A 13113-nucleotide genomic window follows, 5' to 3' on the forward strand; every position below is an offset into this window, starting at 1 on the left:
AATGTCTCCAGATATCCTAATTTTTTATACATTATTCAATTTTACTTATGTGAAAATAGACAGTCACAGGCCTAATGAAGGATATTGATTTATTGATTGGTTTAATCTAATTATTGCTGAGGCTGGTATGGAACGTCCTGACTCCAGACATCTTCAGACTTCACATCAACTGTTCCTAACATGAGAAAACCTTCCCAGAACCTGCAGAACACAGCTCTGGCTGGATGTATTCACAGGGTTGAGTCCCTGGAGTTCGGGAGACCATTGTCATTCCAGTTTTGGACAATAGTGTTAGATGAACACTACTGTGACAGTCACACACACATACACACACAGGAGGATATTTCCAAGAGCTCTTAGGAAATTACATTAAAAGATATTTTGGCGAAATCTGTGCCTACATGAGGTTTTCAAAAGGTTCACAGAAAAACCATATTATGGAAAAAACTTCCCATCTCTCAAAACTTTGTAAGTACAGTGACTTTCTGCTCAAACAGAAAATTCTTATCTAATGCTAATGTTAACTGATCATGCTCTAAAGCCTGTATGTTATTCTGACATGTGTGTAAAAGAGAAAACAATTACTTACTATCCTCTGAAAAATTATTATATTTGAAGGCTGTTTTTGGGATGAAAATTCTCATAAATACGATCCTTAGCATGTTCGTTTATCACTCAACCAGCATTTACTGACCACCTACTAGGTTCTAGTGCCTGTCCTTCATTCTGGGAATGCAAGCGTAAGGAGGCGCCTCTCTGCCTGGAGGAGCTCCCAGTCCTCTGGCCTGGCTTCCAGTGGGTCCTCACCTGGAAGGGTCTCCTGGGAGCAACCACTCTATGTTCTCATACTCTTCCTCCTGGACAGATTCCACAGAGCAAGTTTAACTCACCAGTTCCTTTACCTCCTCAAGTCATCCACACATATATGTACCGAGTTCTCATTGGAGAAGAAGAGAAGATTTGTGTTTTGACTTACTTCATTTTCAAAATTTATTTGGGGCCAGATGTCCTCTGTGAATTTGTATCCATTGACAAGCAAGTGGTAGATATAGTGGGCTGAGAAGCAGTAGGAGCGGGCATACACCTCATTAAATTTGGGAAGCAGGAGTTGGAGCTGAAAAGGAAATTTGAAAATCTGAGGTGCACAAAATGTCCATACTACCCAAAGCAATTTACAGATTCAATATGATCTCAATCAAACTACCAAATACATTCTTTTCAGATCTGGAAAAAACAACCCTAAATTCCATGTGGAAATTTGAAAGAGCTACACAGAGAGATATCTTCTGTCTGCTGGTTCACTCCCCAGATGGCAGCAACAGCCAGCGCAGGGCCAGGCCAAAATCAGAAGCTAGGAGCTTCTTCCAGGTCTCCCACATGGATGGCAGGGGCCTAAGATTTTGGGCCATCTGCTGCTGCTTTTCCCAGGCCATTGGCAGGGAGCTAGATCGGAGGGAGAGCAGCTAGGACAGAATCCTGTGCGCATGTGGGATGTTGGTGTTCAAGGTGGTGGCTTTATCTGCTGTGCTACAATGCCAGCCTGCACGTGTGTTTTTAAATGCACACTTCAGAATACCTTAGAGTAACATTTTTTAAAAATCTCATCACCCAGAATTTCATAATAAAAATGACTATCATCTTCCAAAAATTCATAGAAAATGCTCATTATGTAAAGACTGCATGGGGCTGGTGTTGTGGCATAGTGGGTAAAGCTGTCGCCTGCAGTGCCAACATACCATATGGGAGCCGGTTCGAGTCCAGGCTGCTGCCCTTCCAATCCAACTCTCTGCAGTAGCCTGTAAAAGCAGTGGGAGATGACCCCAGGCTCCTGGCTTCAGATAGGCGCAGCTCCGGCTATTGCCAATTGGGGAGTGAACCAGCAAATGGAAGACCTCTGTCTTTCTCTCTGCCTCTCCTTCTCTCTGTATAACTCTAACTTTCAAATAAATAAATCTTAAACAAAAACCAAAAAAATTACTTCATGGATTTCAGAATTTTTTAGCACAAAGTAAACTTTAATTCCATTTTTCATGAATTTTTAAATATCTTCATAATAATACAGTGATATAGTGTACTAAATCAAATATCCTTATACTCTATGGTATGATGATAATCCCTGCATTCACTGAGAGCTTATTATGTTCCAAGCTGCTGTTCTAATCATTATGCATGTGGTTGGAACATTAATCTACAATACACATTTAGGGTAGATTACCTTTTTATTTTTTAATTTTTTTTTTGACAGACAGAGAGAGACAGAGAGAGACAGAGAGAGACAGAGAGAAAGGTCTTCCTTTTTCCGTTGGTTCACCCCCTAAGTGGCCACTACGGCTGGCGCGTTGCGCCGGTCTGAAGCCAGGAGTCAGGTGCTTCCTCCTGGTCTTCCATGTGGGTACAGGGCCCAAGGACCTGGGCCATCCTCCACTGCACTCCCGGGCCACAGCAGAGAGCTAGACTGGAAGAGGAGCAACCGAGACAGAATCCAGTGCCCCAACCGGAACTAGAACCCGGGGTGCCGGTGCTGCAGGCAGAGGATTAGCCTAGTGAGCCACGGCGCTGGCTATTTTTTACTTTTTAAAAAGATTTATTTATTTTGGGGCTGGCACTGTGGCTCAGTGGGTTAAAGTTCTGGCCTATAGCACTGGCATCCCATTTGTAAACTAGTACCAGCCCTGGCTGCTCCACTTCCCATCTAGCTCTCTGTGAATGTGCCTGGGAAAGCAATAGAGGATGGCCCAAGTGCTTGGGCCCCTTCATCCACATGGGAGACGAGGAAGAAGCTCCTGGCTCCTGGATTCAGCTTGGGTCAGTCCTGGCTATTGTGACCATTTGGGGAGTGAAACAGCAGATGGAAGATCTCTCTCTCTGTCTCTCCTTCTCTCTCTCTGTCACCCTGCCTTTCAAATAAATAAATCTTGCTAGATTTAGCTAGAAATAAATAATCAAATAAATCTTTCTAGACTTAGCTAGAATTCCATCCTGGGCTCCCACAGGGGTGACAGAGGCCCTACTGTGTCCTCCCCTGCCTTCCCAGGCACATTAGCAAAGAGCTGGATCAGAGGTGGAGCAGCTAAGACTCCGACCACTGCCGCAGTATGGGATGCTAGGCATTGCGCATGGCAGCTTAAGTCAGCGTGCCACAACACCACCCCCACTTCCCTCATTCTCTCCATTTTACAGATGTGGTAGAAGTAGAAGGGCACAAAGACTAACTTCAGAGCACACACACACAAATGGAATACGCTGAGCTCTACTTCTGGGTTGGACATTGCTCCTCTCTCTTTAAAATACTGACCTGACTCCAGTTCTGTGAGCAGAAATACCAGGTGCTTGAGTTGAAGTCTTCCAGAGACGAGCTCCCCGAAAGATTTAAAGCACTGGCTGTGTAGTAGAATCCTGAAAAAGCCTGTAAATAAGCCGTACAGAAGGAAGTTAGTGCTCAGTTGGAGCATCATACGGAAGTTTCAAGGTGGGGAACAAATGGGTCATAAGTTACAGTACAGACACACGCGGTGAGCAACAAGTATTTGATGGGAGGAAGAAAACAATCTTTCACTGGGTTCTGCTCTTACCACAAATGGCCCATGAACCTTTGGCTGATAAATCCCATCAAAGGAGCAGGCTTGTCCATGTCGGCAAGCTTTGAAGTCAAATACGGAAGCCACCTTCTCCCTACACAGCAGTGGGTCCCCAGTTCCTTCAAAAGTGATAGTGTCCTTGGGGTTGTAACTTGCTGGCCTCTGCTTCATTGTGCACAGACTGTCAAATATGGCACCCATGGTGGAGGTGGTGCTATAATTCCAAGGGTAGCAGGGATTGGTGACATTGGTTGCATAGGAAGAATTCTGTAGGTACCAGAGTAAGGTATTAGAAATCACTTTTTTGTCTATGTATTTCCCTTTTGCAAATTCTCACTATTACCACCCTCCAATGTTAAGCGAGAAGCTGAAAAAATACAAATCTGTATCCGTGTGTACTCAATCCCACCTTGTCCAGATAACTCACGTAGAGGCAGGAAAAGGAGTGTATGACAGTGACCCAGCACCAGGCACAATGTTTGCTCTCAGATTCTCTGACTCAGCCCTTATGTTAGCTCTATGAAATGGGTTTTATGAACTCCATTTTAAAGAGAAAAAGGTATCTAATTCATTATTTAAATTTTTTAAACATTTATTTGAGGAGGGGAGAGAGAGCACTCATTCCCTTCTGCTGGTTCATTCTCCAAATGCTTGCAATAGCCTGGACTGTGCCAGGCCAAAGCCAGAGATAAGGAACTCCATCGAGGGCTCCCATGTGGGTGGCAGAAACCCAATTAATTGAGCCATCACTGCTGTCTCCATGATCTATAGTAGGAAGCTGCAGTCAGGAGCCAGAGGCAGATATGGAACCCAGACACTCCAATGTGGAAGGTAGTATCTTAACCACTAGGCTACATGCCCACCCCTAATTTATTATCTTCGACAGAATGTTATCTGTCTCCCTAGTAAAATATTTCAAGATACAGATTAAGAACACATTATACAAGTGAATTCTTTCTCCCACTTGCAGCCACCAGACCCTTCTGTGGAAGCAGTCATCATCACCAGTTTTTGTATGTGCTTCCAGGGATCTTACATGCAAATGGGTTTTTGTCTCCCTTTTTCTTTCTCTTTTTAAAGCCTTAGATGGTTACACTATGTACACAGTGTTCTTCCCCTTGCTCTTGTCGCTTAGAAATAAATGTCTGAGAGACGGGCATTTGACCCAGCAGTTAAGATGTGGTTGGGATGCCCATATCATAATGGAGTGCCTGGGCTCAATATCTGACTCCAGCTTTCTGCCAATGCAAAAAAAAAAAAAAAAAAAAAAGCAAAACACTTAACAACAAAGGTATAGGACCAGTGCTGAGAACTATAAATTGTACTGAAAGGTACAAACCTAGAACTAAATAAACAGGAAAACATTTTATAATTTTCAAAAGAAATTCCTAATATCATTTTTTTTTTATCTGACAGGCAGAGTTAGACAGTGAGAGAGAGACAGAGAGAAAAGTCTTCCTTCCGTTGGTTCACCCCGCAAATGGCCACTATGGCCGGCGCACTGCACTGATCGGAAGCCAGGAGCCAGGTGCTTCTTCCTGCTCTCCCATGAGGTACAGGAGCCCAGGCACTTGGGTCATCCTCCACTGCACTCCCAGGCCACAGCAGAGAGATGGCCTGGAAGAGGAGCAACCAGGACTAGAACCTGGCGCCTATATGGGATGCCGGTGCCACAGGCAGAGGATTAACCAAGTGAACCACCAGCCCCCCTAATATCATTAATAATACAGTTTTTACTAAATTAACATGTGAACTAATGCAATTGTAATCAAAATTTCAATGAAAAATATCTTTTGTTATTAGTTAAAATGATTTTGAAGTACAAATTGAACATCTTAGAGCAGAAAAACAGTGGTCCAAGGCAAGATAAACAGACGCATAGAACAGAACAGAAAATAGAGAAATGGGCCCTCATTACCTAAGATCTTGTTACTTGAATGTTTTACGATTCCTGGAGTGAAAGATTTCAAAAGCTCATCACAACACTGATGGCACTCTAAATGGCTTTTGTTTTGTTGGAAGATTGTTTGTTCATTTAATTTAAAAATATGCCCATCCTTTGACTGTATCCTACAGAAATAAAATCTGTACCTCCTAAGGTAATATGTGGAGGGTTTATTTTATTACTGTTGTAGCAACAAACAGGACATAGCCTGGTGTCCACCAGGAGGAGAACAGTGATTATAAATGTCAGGCAGTAAAGAAAACGAGTTAAATATTAACCCGGGAAGTGTAGAGGAACAACAAATCACACTGTGAGCCATGATGCTGTTCAGTAAATGGGACTGCAGGGAACTTCTTTTACTTTTAATTTAACATCTTTTTAGGGTTGGAGATTTTTACAATAAGGATGCTCTGCTGTGGCCTGGGAGGGCAGTGGAGGATGGCCCAAGTGTTAGGGCTCCTGCACCTGCATGGGAGACCAGGAAGAAGCATCTGGCTCCTGGCATCGGATCGGCGCAGCGCCGGCTGTAGCGGCCATTTGGGGAGTGACCCAACAGAAGGAAGACCTTTCTCTCTGTCTCTCTCTCTCACTGTCTATAACTCTACCTGTAAAAAAAAAAAAAAAAAAAAAAGAAAGAAAGAAAATAATTAAATGATCAGTATAAGTTGTTTTTCTTTGGTGTCTAGGGGCTGGCATTGTGGTACAGCAGGTTAAACCACTGCCTGCAACTCCAGCATCTCATATTGGATCACCAGTTTGAGCCTTTGTCGCTCTACTTCTGATCCAGTTTCCTGATATCAGGTCAGAAGGCAGTGGGAGTTGGTCCAAGTGCTTGGACCCCTGATAGTCATGTGATAGATGGATGCAGTTCCCAGCCCAGGCTTTTGTAGACATTTTGGAGAAAACCAACAAATGGAAGATTTCTCTCACTCACTTGCTTTCTCTCTCTGCCCTCTGCCTTTCAAATAAATTAATTAATACATAAATTTTGAAAAATTATAGTACCTATAATATTATGCACTCATTAAAAATAATTTCAAAGGATATTAGCAACACAGGAAAATACTCATGGTATATTCTTAGGTTAAATAAAAACAGATATAAAACTATATATATCATATATGAAGCCATTTAAGCATGCAAAAAACAATGAATAAAATGTAATAATATGTTAGTAGCAGTTAATTCTGTTTTTAGAAAAAATTTTTATGTTTTCTAAATGTGTTTCACTGAACATGTATCACTTTTAAAATGGTAGGGAATAAAATCTTAAAAAGGAAAAGAATGAGAGTGAATGTGTTCCATGCTGTCAGAGTGACACCTGAACCCTGAGGTACCTGGTGACTCATTCATAAAAAGACTGTTTGCAAAATCTATATCCAGATATTGTTCTCACCATACTATACAGATCCTTATATGGTAGAGGGGGAAATGAGATCCTAGCCAGTCAGTTTACTCAGCCAGTGTTCACGATGCAATAATTTGCATGAACCTTCCGAGTCACAGCTTGGCAACACACATTTGACCCGTGGAAGCACTGGCCAGGCTGGTGTGGACCTGCCTGTGTGGAAGTCCGCATCACCCGTGGGTCCTTCCCCACAACTGATTCAGACATCTCCCAGGCAGAGCCACGCTGGCAGGCATCCACAGGTGATCAGGCATAGACCTGTGTCCTTCTCCCTGGGTGCACTCTTCTGCCCTGGTGCTGGGCTCACATTTGGAGACCTGTGTTCTCAAGCCTAAATGAGACCTCAGGGAGGTGGGGGTATTCACGTCCTATCATGGACTGCTGAATACATAGATCATAGTACTTCACATAGGAGTGCGTATACGTGCACACATGCACACACGCTCCTTGGAGCCAGCCAGATGTAGGAGGAGCTGGAGGAAAAAGAGGTTCAGTATTGCTGGAAATAAAAGGAGCTTCAGCAAAGAGGGTTTCTCTCTTTTTTTTTTTTTTTTTTTTTGACAGGCAGAGTGGACAGTGAGAGAGAAAGAGCGAAAGGTCTTCATTTGCCATTGTTTCACCCTCCAATGGCTGCCACGGCCGGTGCATCGCGCTGATCCGAAGCCAGGAGCCAGGTGCTTCTCCTGGTCTCCCATGGGGTGCAGGGCCCAAATACTTGGGCCATCCTCCACTGCACTCCCTGGCCATAGCAGAGAGCTGGCCTGGAAGAGGAGCAACCGGGACAGAATCCGGCGCCCCAACCGGGACTAGAACCCAGTGTGCTGGCGCCGCAAGGCGGAGGATTAGCCTAGTGAGCCACGGCGCCGGCCCAAAGAGGGTTTCTTAGAACTGTTCTCCGAGAAAGAAGCAGGTTGACTGAAACAGCTTCACTAGCTAGTGGGGAGGAGAGGTGGGTATGGCGACCTCAACAAAGGACAATTCACTGGGCACCTGTGGAATTTGCTTTGAGTAGGGGGAGGAGGGAAAGCCTGGGGCAAGGGCTGGGGAGCAAGAGGGCCGCTTGCTGGTCTGGCAATAACTGTCCTCTGAGGCATGCTGGGGCCGCAGCCTTTCCTCAGAGGCAAGGAGAAGTCCCGGGTGGGGACTGGCACCAGAGGGTTGTTTCCTGGAAGCTGTGCTGCCTGTCTGCTGGGTGAACACAGGGCTCTGAAGACGTAACCTCTGCTGGGGATGGCACGTTTGTGAGCCATCCGACTCTTCTGCTGCCTACGTGGCTGGCAAGAGCTCTTGTGCTCTCCCACCAACACAGGTGGTAGGAGCAGGGGTGACCACTGAAACTCTGTCCAGGATGCTCACAGTCCAACCCAGACCTTGTCCCCTGTCCAGGGTCCCATCAGAAGCCAGGATCTCTTCCCAGTGGAAAGAACAGGTCTTCAAAGAAGGAGGTACCTTTCTCTGAAGGGAGGAGAGAACTTCCACTTTGACTATGACCTTGTCTAAATAAGATAAGAGTCGGTGAACTCAAAAGGCTTCCATAGCCTTGGAAACTCATGACTGGAGCATAGGGAGATTACTGATGCCATAAACAGGAGTGTCAATTTGTAAAGTCAACAACAGGAGTCACTGTGCACTCACTCCTCATGTAGAATCTCTGTCCTTAATGTGCTGTACATTGAGATTTAATGCTATAACGAGTACTCAAACAGTATATTTCACTTTGTGTTTCTATGTGGGTTCAAACTGTTGAAATCTTTGCTTAATGTATACTAAACTGATCTTCTGTATATATAGAAAATTGAAAATGAATCTTGATATGAATGGAAGGGGAGAGAGAGCGGGAAAGGGGAGGGTTGCGGGTGGGAGGGAAGTCATTGCGGGGGGAAGCCAATGTAATCCATAAGCTGTACTTTGGAAATCTATATTCATTAAATAAAAGTTAAAAAAAAATAAATCTTTTATATTTGTACTGAAAAAAAAAAAAAAAAAAAAAGAAGCCAGGATCTCTGACCCCTCCTTCCCAACAGCCCAGCCATGGCTGGCCTTGATGTCCTCTGAATGCTGGGATTTGGGATCTCATCTCTAGTGTCCTAGGTTATGTATACCACACTCGTGTTGTGTTCACATTAGTGACAGGCTGTGGTGGATGCCTGGTGTGGGGAGCAACTGGGAGCAACTCGGACTAGACTAAGTTACTGGAATTAAGACTTATTCTATGCATCTGCTCTCCCACAGTATGGCGCTGGGAGAGGAGAAAACAGCTTCTACGCAGCTGCCTCTTGCCAACTTGAGTGATGACCTCCAGGAGCTGATCCTGCTCCTGATTGGAGGAGAGCAGCGTACTCGGCGTGTGGGCAGCCGAGTTGGGATTGGTGGAAGAGGACTATAAAGGAGGAGAGAGACAACATGCACCAGGAACATCTAAGGGGAACATCTATCTGAAGGAACACCTGTGCAGCCCCCGAGAGAGCCGGCCGGCGGTGTGCCGCTCCCCCGCAGAAGTGGGGAAAGTGGCAGGGGGAACCGCCCTTCCACGGAGGTGGAAGGGTCGGTAGCCAACCCGGGAAGAACCAGCAGCAAACCCGGGGAGGGCCGAGCAGACAAAAGAACAGCGCAGGGTCCTGTGTCGTTCCTCCACGAAGAGGGGGAGCGACATAATGGTGCCATGACTCGGATATGAAGCCTAGGCAGGGTTTAGTGTCGTTCCTCCACGAAGAGGGGGAGCGACAGCCTGGAAGCAGCCTTCTATGCTCTGGCACACCAATTCCACGTGAATCACTCCCCAACATGAAGGAATGTGGTTGTTCTAAAGCCCCACCCTCCTAAGGGCATGGAGCCTGCCTAATATAGGCCCATCCCACATAATGCTGAGCCTAGGAAGGGCTCTACACTCCCTCCTTTCTACAAATATTTCTCATGTCGCCATTGATATTTTGTCCACACATAGAGGAGCCTTAAAACTAGGCTCATGCAACTACCGGTTTCAAACAGTTGGTGTCCATAAAGGGACTTCAGGTCCTGAACTGGGAACTCTGGAACTTCCCTGGACTTCCTACTCAAATTCACTGGAAGTGGTCAACACAATAGAGACAGGAGAGACAGGGACAGAGACAGAGATATAGAGAAAACATGAGTAGGCTTGGTCCTCTAGGAGTAAATTAGAAAATGCTAGCATTTCCAACCGAGATGGAAAGGACAACTCCTAGGAAGCAGGACACCCTACCCTCCATTCATACCCTCAAGGGAACACATCCTGCTGCCCTCCCTGCCCCAGCTCAGGTACCTGCAGGAGCATTGCCAGAAACCTCTTCTCAGCCTCGTTGCGGCCATAACACTGGAAGCTGTGGGTGTAGAGCGTGTACGTGTAGCCATACAAGGACACCTGCACGGTGTCATTGGTCTTCATCCTCACCCTCTCTCCTGGAACGAAGGCTATCTGGGTGGAGGCACCACCCAAATCCAGGGCACCTGTGGTTTCCACTCCATATGGATGCACCCACATATGCCACAGGTTCTTCTGCACAGTGAGAAGAGGAAGTGAAAAAAAGGCCAGAGGTACCATCCCCATTTGCTCAGGGTTCTCCATCCCAGACCCATCTCCTGTCACTAAGAAGTGTGATATGGGGAGCATTCGGGGTCAGTTCTCTCCTTTCATTCCAGGGGAGCTGACTTGAAATGTGGAACGGAGCTTGGCAATGAGTGAGGTGGATTAGGTGCATATAATAGGGACTGGTGGGGACTGTGACAAACTGGAGAGTCCAGGAGCCGCACTGTTGCTGTTAGCTGTCATCAGGCAGGAAGGAGAGCCCGCTGTGACCAGTTCGAGGAGGTCAAAAGAAGGTGGAAGTATGGAATGTTATCCACATGGAAAGTTTCCAGATGTGGACATTTCCCAAATATTACCTGTTGGCAACTGATTTTAGGTTTTAAAATGTTTGCAGGAGAACAGAATAGGTCATGGGCTAGATTCGGCCTGGGTGCCCTCAGTGTGTGTCCTCTGTAATCAGGTGATGGTCTCTTGGGATTGAATTTCCTCTGCCCCAAGAGAGCAGGGAGTGCAGGAATTGGGCAGTAAGGAGACCTGGGGACACGGAGCACTTCCTTCTTTCTCTGGGGACTGGGCGAAGCAGACTGCCTGGGGCTCTGTAAATTCCAGACAGCTGTGGAACCCCTGGCAAGGGTCATTCTCCAGCTGCCCTTACAAGACCTATAGCCCAGTGTTAAATTTAGACCCTACTCCCTCCAACTTCTTCCAGGCTGACAAAGCGATGGTAATCTCCCTCCCCTATGTATTTGGTCCTGTTTATGATGTGTGTTTCGTCCTAGATTTCTAAGTGTCTTCTCATAGCTACCATCGCATTGGTGTTTCCCTAATGCATTCAAGGATAGGAATGACACAGAATAGATGGCCCTGTTGGCAGGTACCTTTGCTTAAGCGATCACCCCCTGGGAGACAAGATAAACAGGGAGAAATAAAAAACCATGCATTTGTTTCCACACACCTCCAGGAAATTTCCCATTAAATAGTTGGCTGTAATCCATCCATATACCCCTTCCTCTTGCCCAGAAATGATTTGAGCACCCCTAAAATCAAAGGGCTGGGACTTGAAGTAGCTTTGGATGCTTGCAAGGACTTCATTAGCTGCTGTTTCATTTTTCAACCTATGCAAGGCACAGAACACAAAAGGCTGAGTGCCCAGAAACACAGTCTCAAAATAGTTTCACACAAGTGAAGATGTATGCCTCCCAATCCCCCGTTGCTGGCAGGGATGATTTTCCAGGCGTGTTCACTACACAGCAGCCCCTTTTGCAAGTTGAAGCATCCCAGGGTGACTGTGAATGCAGGAGGTACTTGTCACCTGTCAGTCTGCCAAGCAGGAAAATAGCTTTCCATAAAAGCATGATCTGTTCTCCTCTACCTGTGCCTGTTCTGCTCTCTAGCGATCAGCTCATCAAAAGAGCTTCCTTCTTAACCACTGTTGCTTTGTCCCAGATGGGCAGAAGAAAGGAGATTGGCAAAGGCATTAGAGGGGCATACGTTATCTCCTGGGGGCACCATATAAAGGAGCCAGAGGGAAGGGCCAGAGGGAAGGTGAGCTTTGGAGCAAGGGGGATAGGAGGAGGTGCATCTTCAGCTACTCCTGCTTCATCATGAGGGACACGGTAGTCATCACTGGACATTGGAAACCCATTGGTGTGGTGACCCACAGAGGAATGGCCACATGATATAGCATCATTATAGCATCCATATGTGGCCATTCCGCCCTACAAAAGAAAGCTTATTTGGGAGACTATTCCCTCTGACATCAATGAGTTAAGAAAGCCTGGGTGCCAGCTTGCTCGTGGCTCAGGAAGAACAAGAAGCAGGACTTCAAGTTGCAAACAAGGATGCGGGAGCTCCAAGAATAGGCCCAGTTTAACTGAGGGTGCTTTGTGAATCCTGATGATCCCCCCCCCCCCCAACTCATGATCATGTTAACATGTCTCTGTTCAGTCCTATATATTGTCTTCATACCCAGATATATAATTTTACATGACTGGGATCTTAAAGTGCCTTTGAAGCAGAGGGAGTATCATCTTCCAACACTGGGAGCAGCCTCCACCCTGAGTCGATTTCAGTTTAACGTTTCTTTTTTGAAACTATTTTTCTTTTATTTCAAGGTCAAGGAAATAGAACGAGGGGAAAATAATAGAACAGGTATTTAAGAACAGGGAGGCTGAGCTGCAAATTTAAAAGGAATGGACTGACTGATTGAATGAAATGTGAGATTTGTTTTTCTAACAACTCCAGAGCCTTTGACTGGTGTGAGCTGCAGACATTCCATTGTCTTAAAGCAGATTTCAGGAACATTTTGTACACAGGCAGAAGCTACCCAGCTGTGGACATCACTTACTACACAATTCAGCTACTCATTTACACATCTCAAAATACCAGGTTTCATAAACTAACTTCTACTCTTCTGAAGAACTAGAGGCACACCCGTGAGCAGATCCCCTCCCCCCACCACTATGTTCTACATAAAATCACCAAGGAGGAGGGAATCAGTTTCAGAACTGTATTTTTCTGGGCATTAAAAAAAAAAAAAGGACTTAAAGTTTCCTAGCCTTTAAATATGAACTTCTTTGGGTGTGCTGCCAGAAATAGAGCTATGTTCTTGGCAAGGTTCAACACATCCTAGGCTATT

General features: G+C 45.6%; 1 protein-coding gene and 1 long non-coding RNA gene across 10 annotated transcripts in view; one reads left to right on the top strand and one right to left on the bottom strand.

Moving 5' to 3' along the window:
* Positions 1 to 13113, top strand: part of LOC108177085 (uncharacterized) — a 56728-nt gene that overhangs the window by 22293 nt on the left and 21322 nt on the right. For 2 of the 8 annotated variants that reach the window (XR_016214949.1, XR_016214952.1), the window contains exon 3: positions 7496 to 8486. The exons of 4 other annotated variants lie outside the window; for them this stretch is intronic. This is a non-coding gene — a long non-coding RNA (uncharacterized LOC108177085). Of the gene's footprint in view, positions 1 to 704; positions 840 to 7495; positions 8487 to 9163; positions 10216 to 13113 lie in introns of those variants that run through there. 2 more of the 8 variants (XR_016214944.1, XR_016214950.1) reach the window with 2 other exon arrangements.
* The window catches only part of ENTPD3 (ectonucleoside triphosphate diphosphohydrolase 3), a 40798-nt gene that overhangs the window by 2629 nt on the left and 25056 nt on the right, over positions 1 to 13113 (bottom strand). For both annotated transcript variants that reach the window (XM_008260264.5, XM_070050997.2), the window contains exons 6-10: positions 11431 to 11590; positions 10212 to 10445; positions 3573 to 3845; positions 3296 to 3406; positions 977 to 1114 (exon numbers count right to left, since the gene is read on the bottom strand). In XM_008260264.5, the coding sequence (XP_008258486.2) occupies positions 977 to 1114; positions 3296 to 3406; positions 3573 to 3845; positions 10212 to 10445; positions 11431 to 11590 (916 nt within the window). The remainder of the gene's footprint in view (positions 1 to 976; positions 1115 to 3295; positions 3407 to 3572; positions 3846 to 10211; positions 10446 to 11430; positions 11591 to 13113) is intronic.

The sequence above is a fragment of the Oryctolagus cuniculus genome, chromosome 10, assembly GCF_051225735.1.
Source record: "Oryctolagus cuniculus isolate XC-2025 breed Fujian yellow rabbit chromosome 10, ASM5122573v1, whole genome shotgun sequence".
NCBI lineage: Eukaryota > Metazoa > Chordata > Mammalia > Lagomorpha > Leporidae > Oryctolagus > Oryctolagus cuniculus.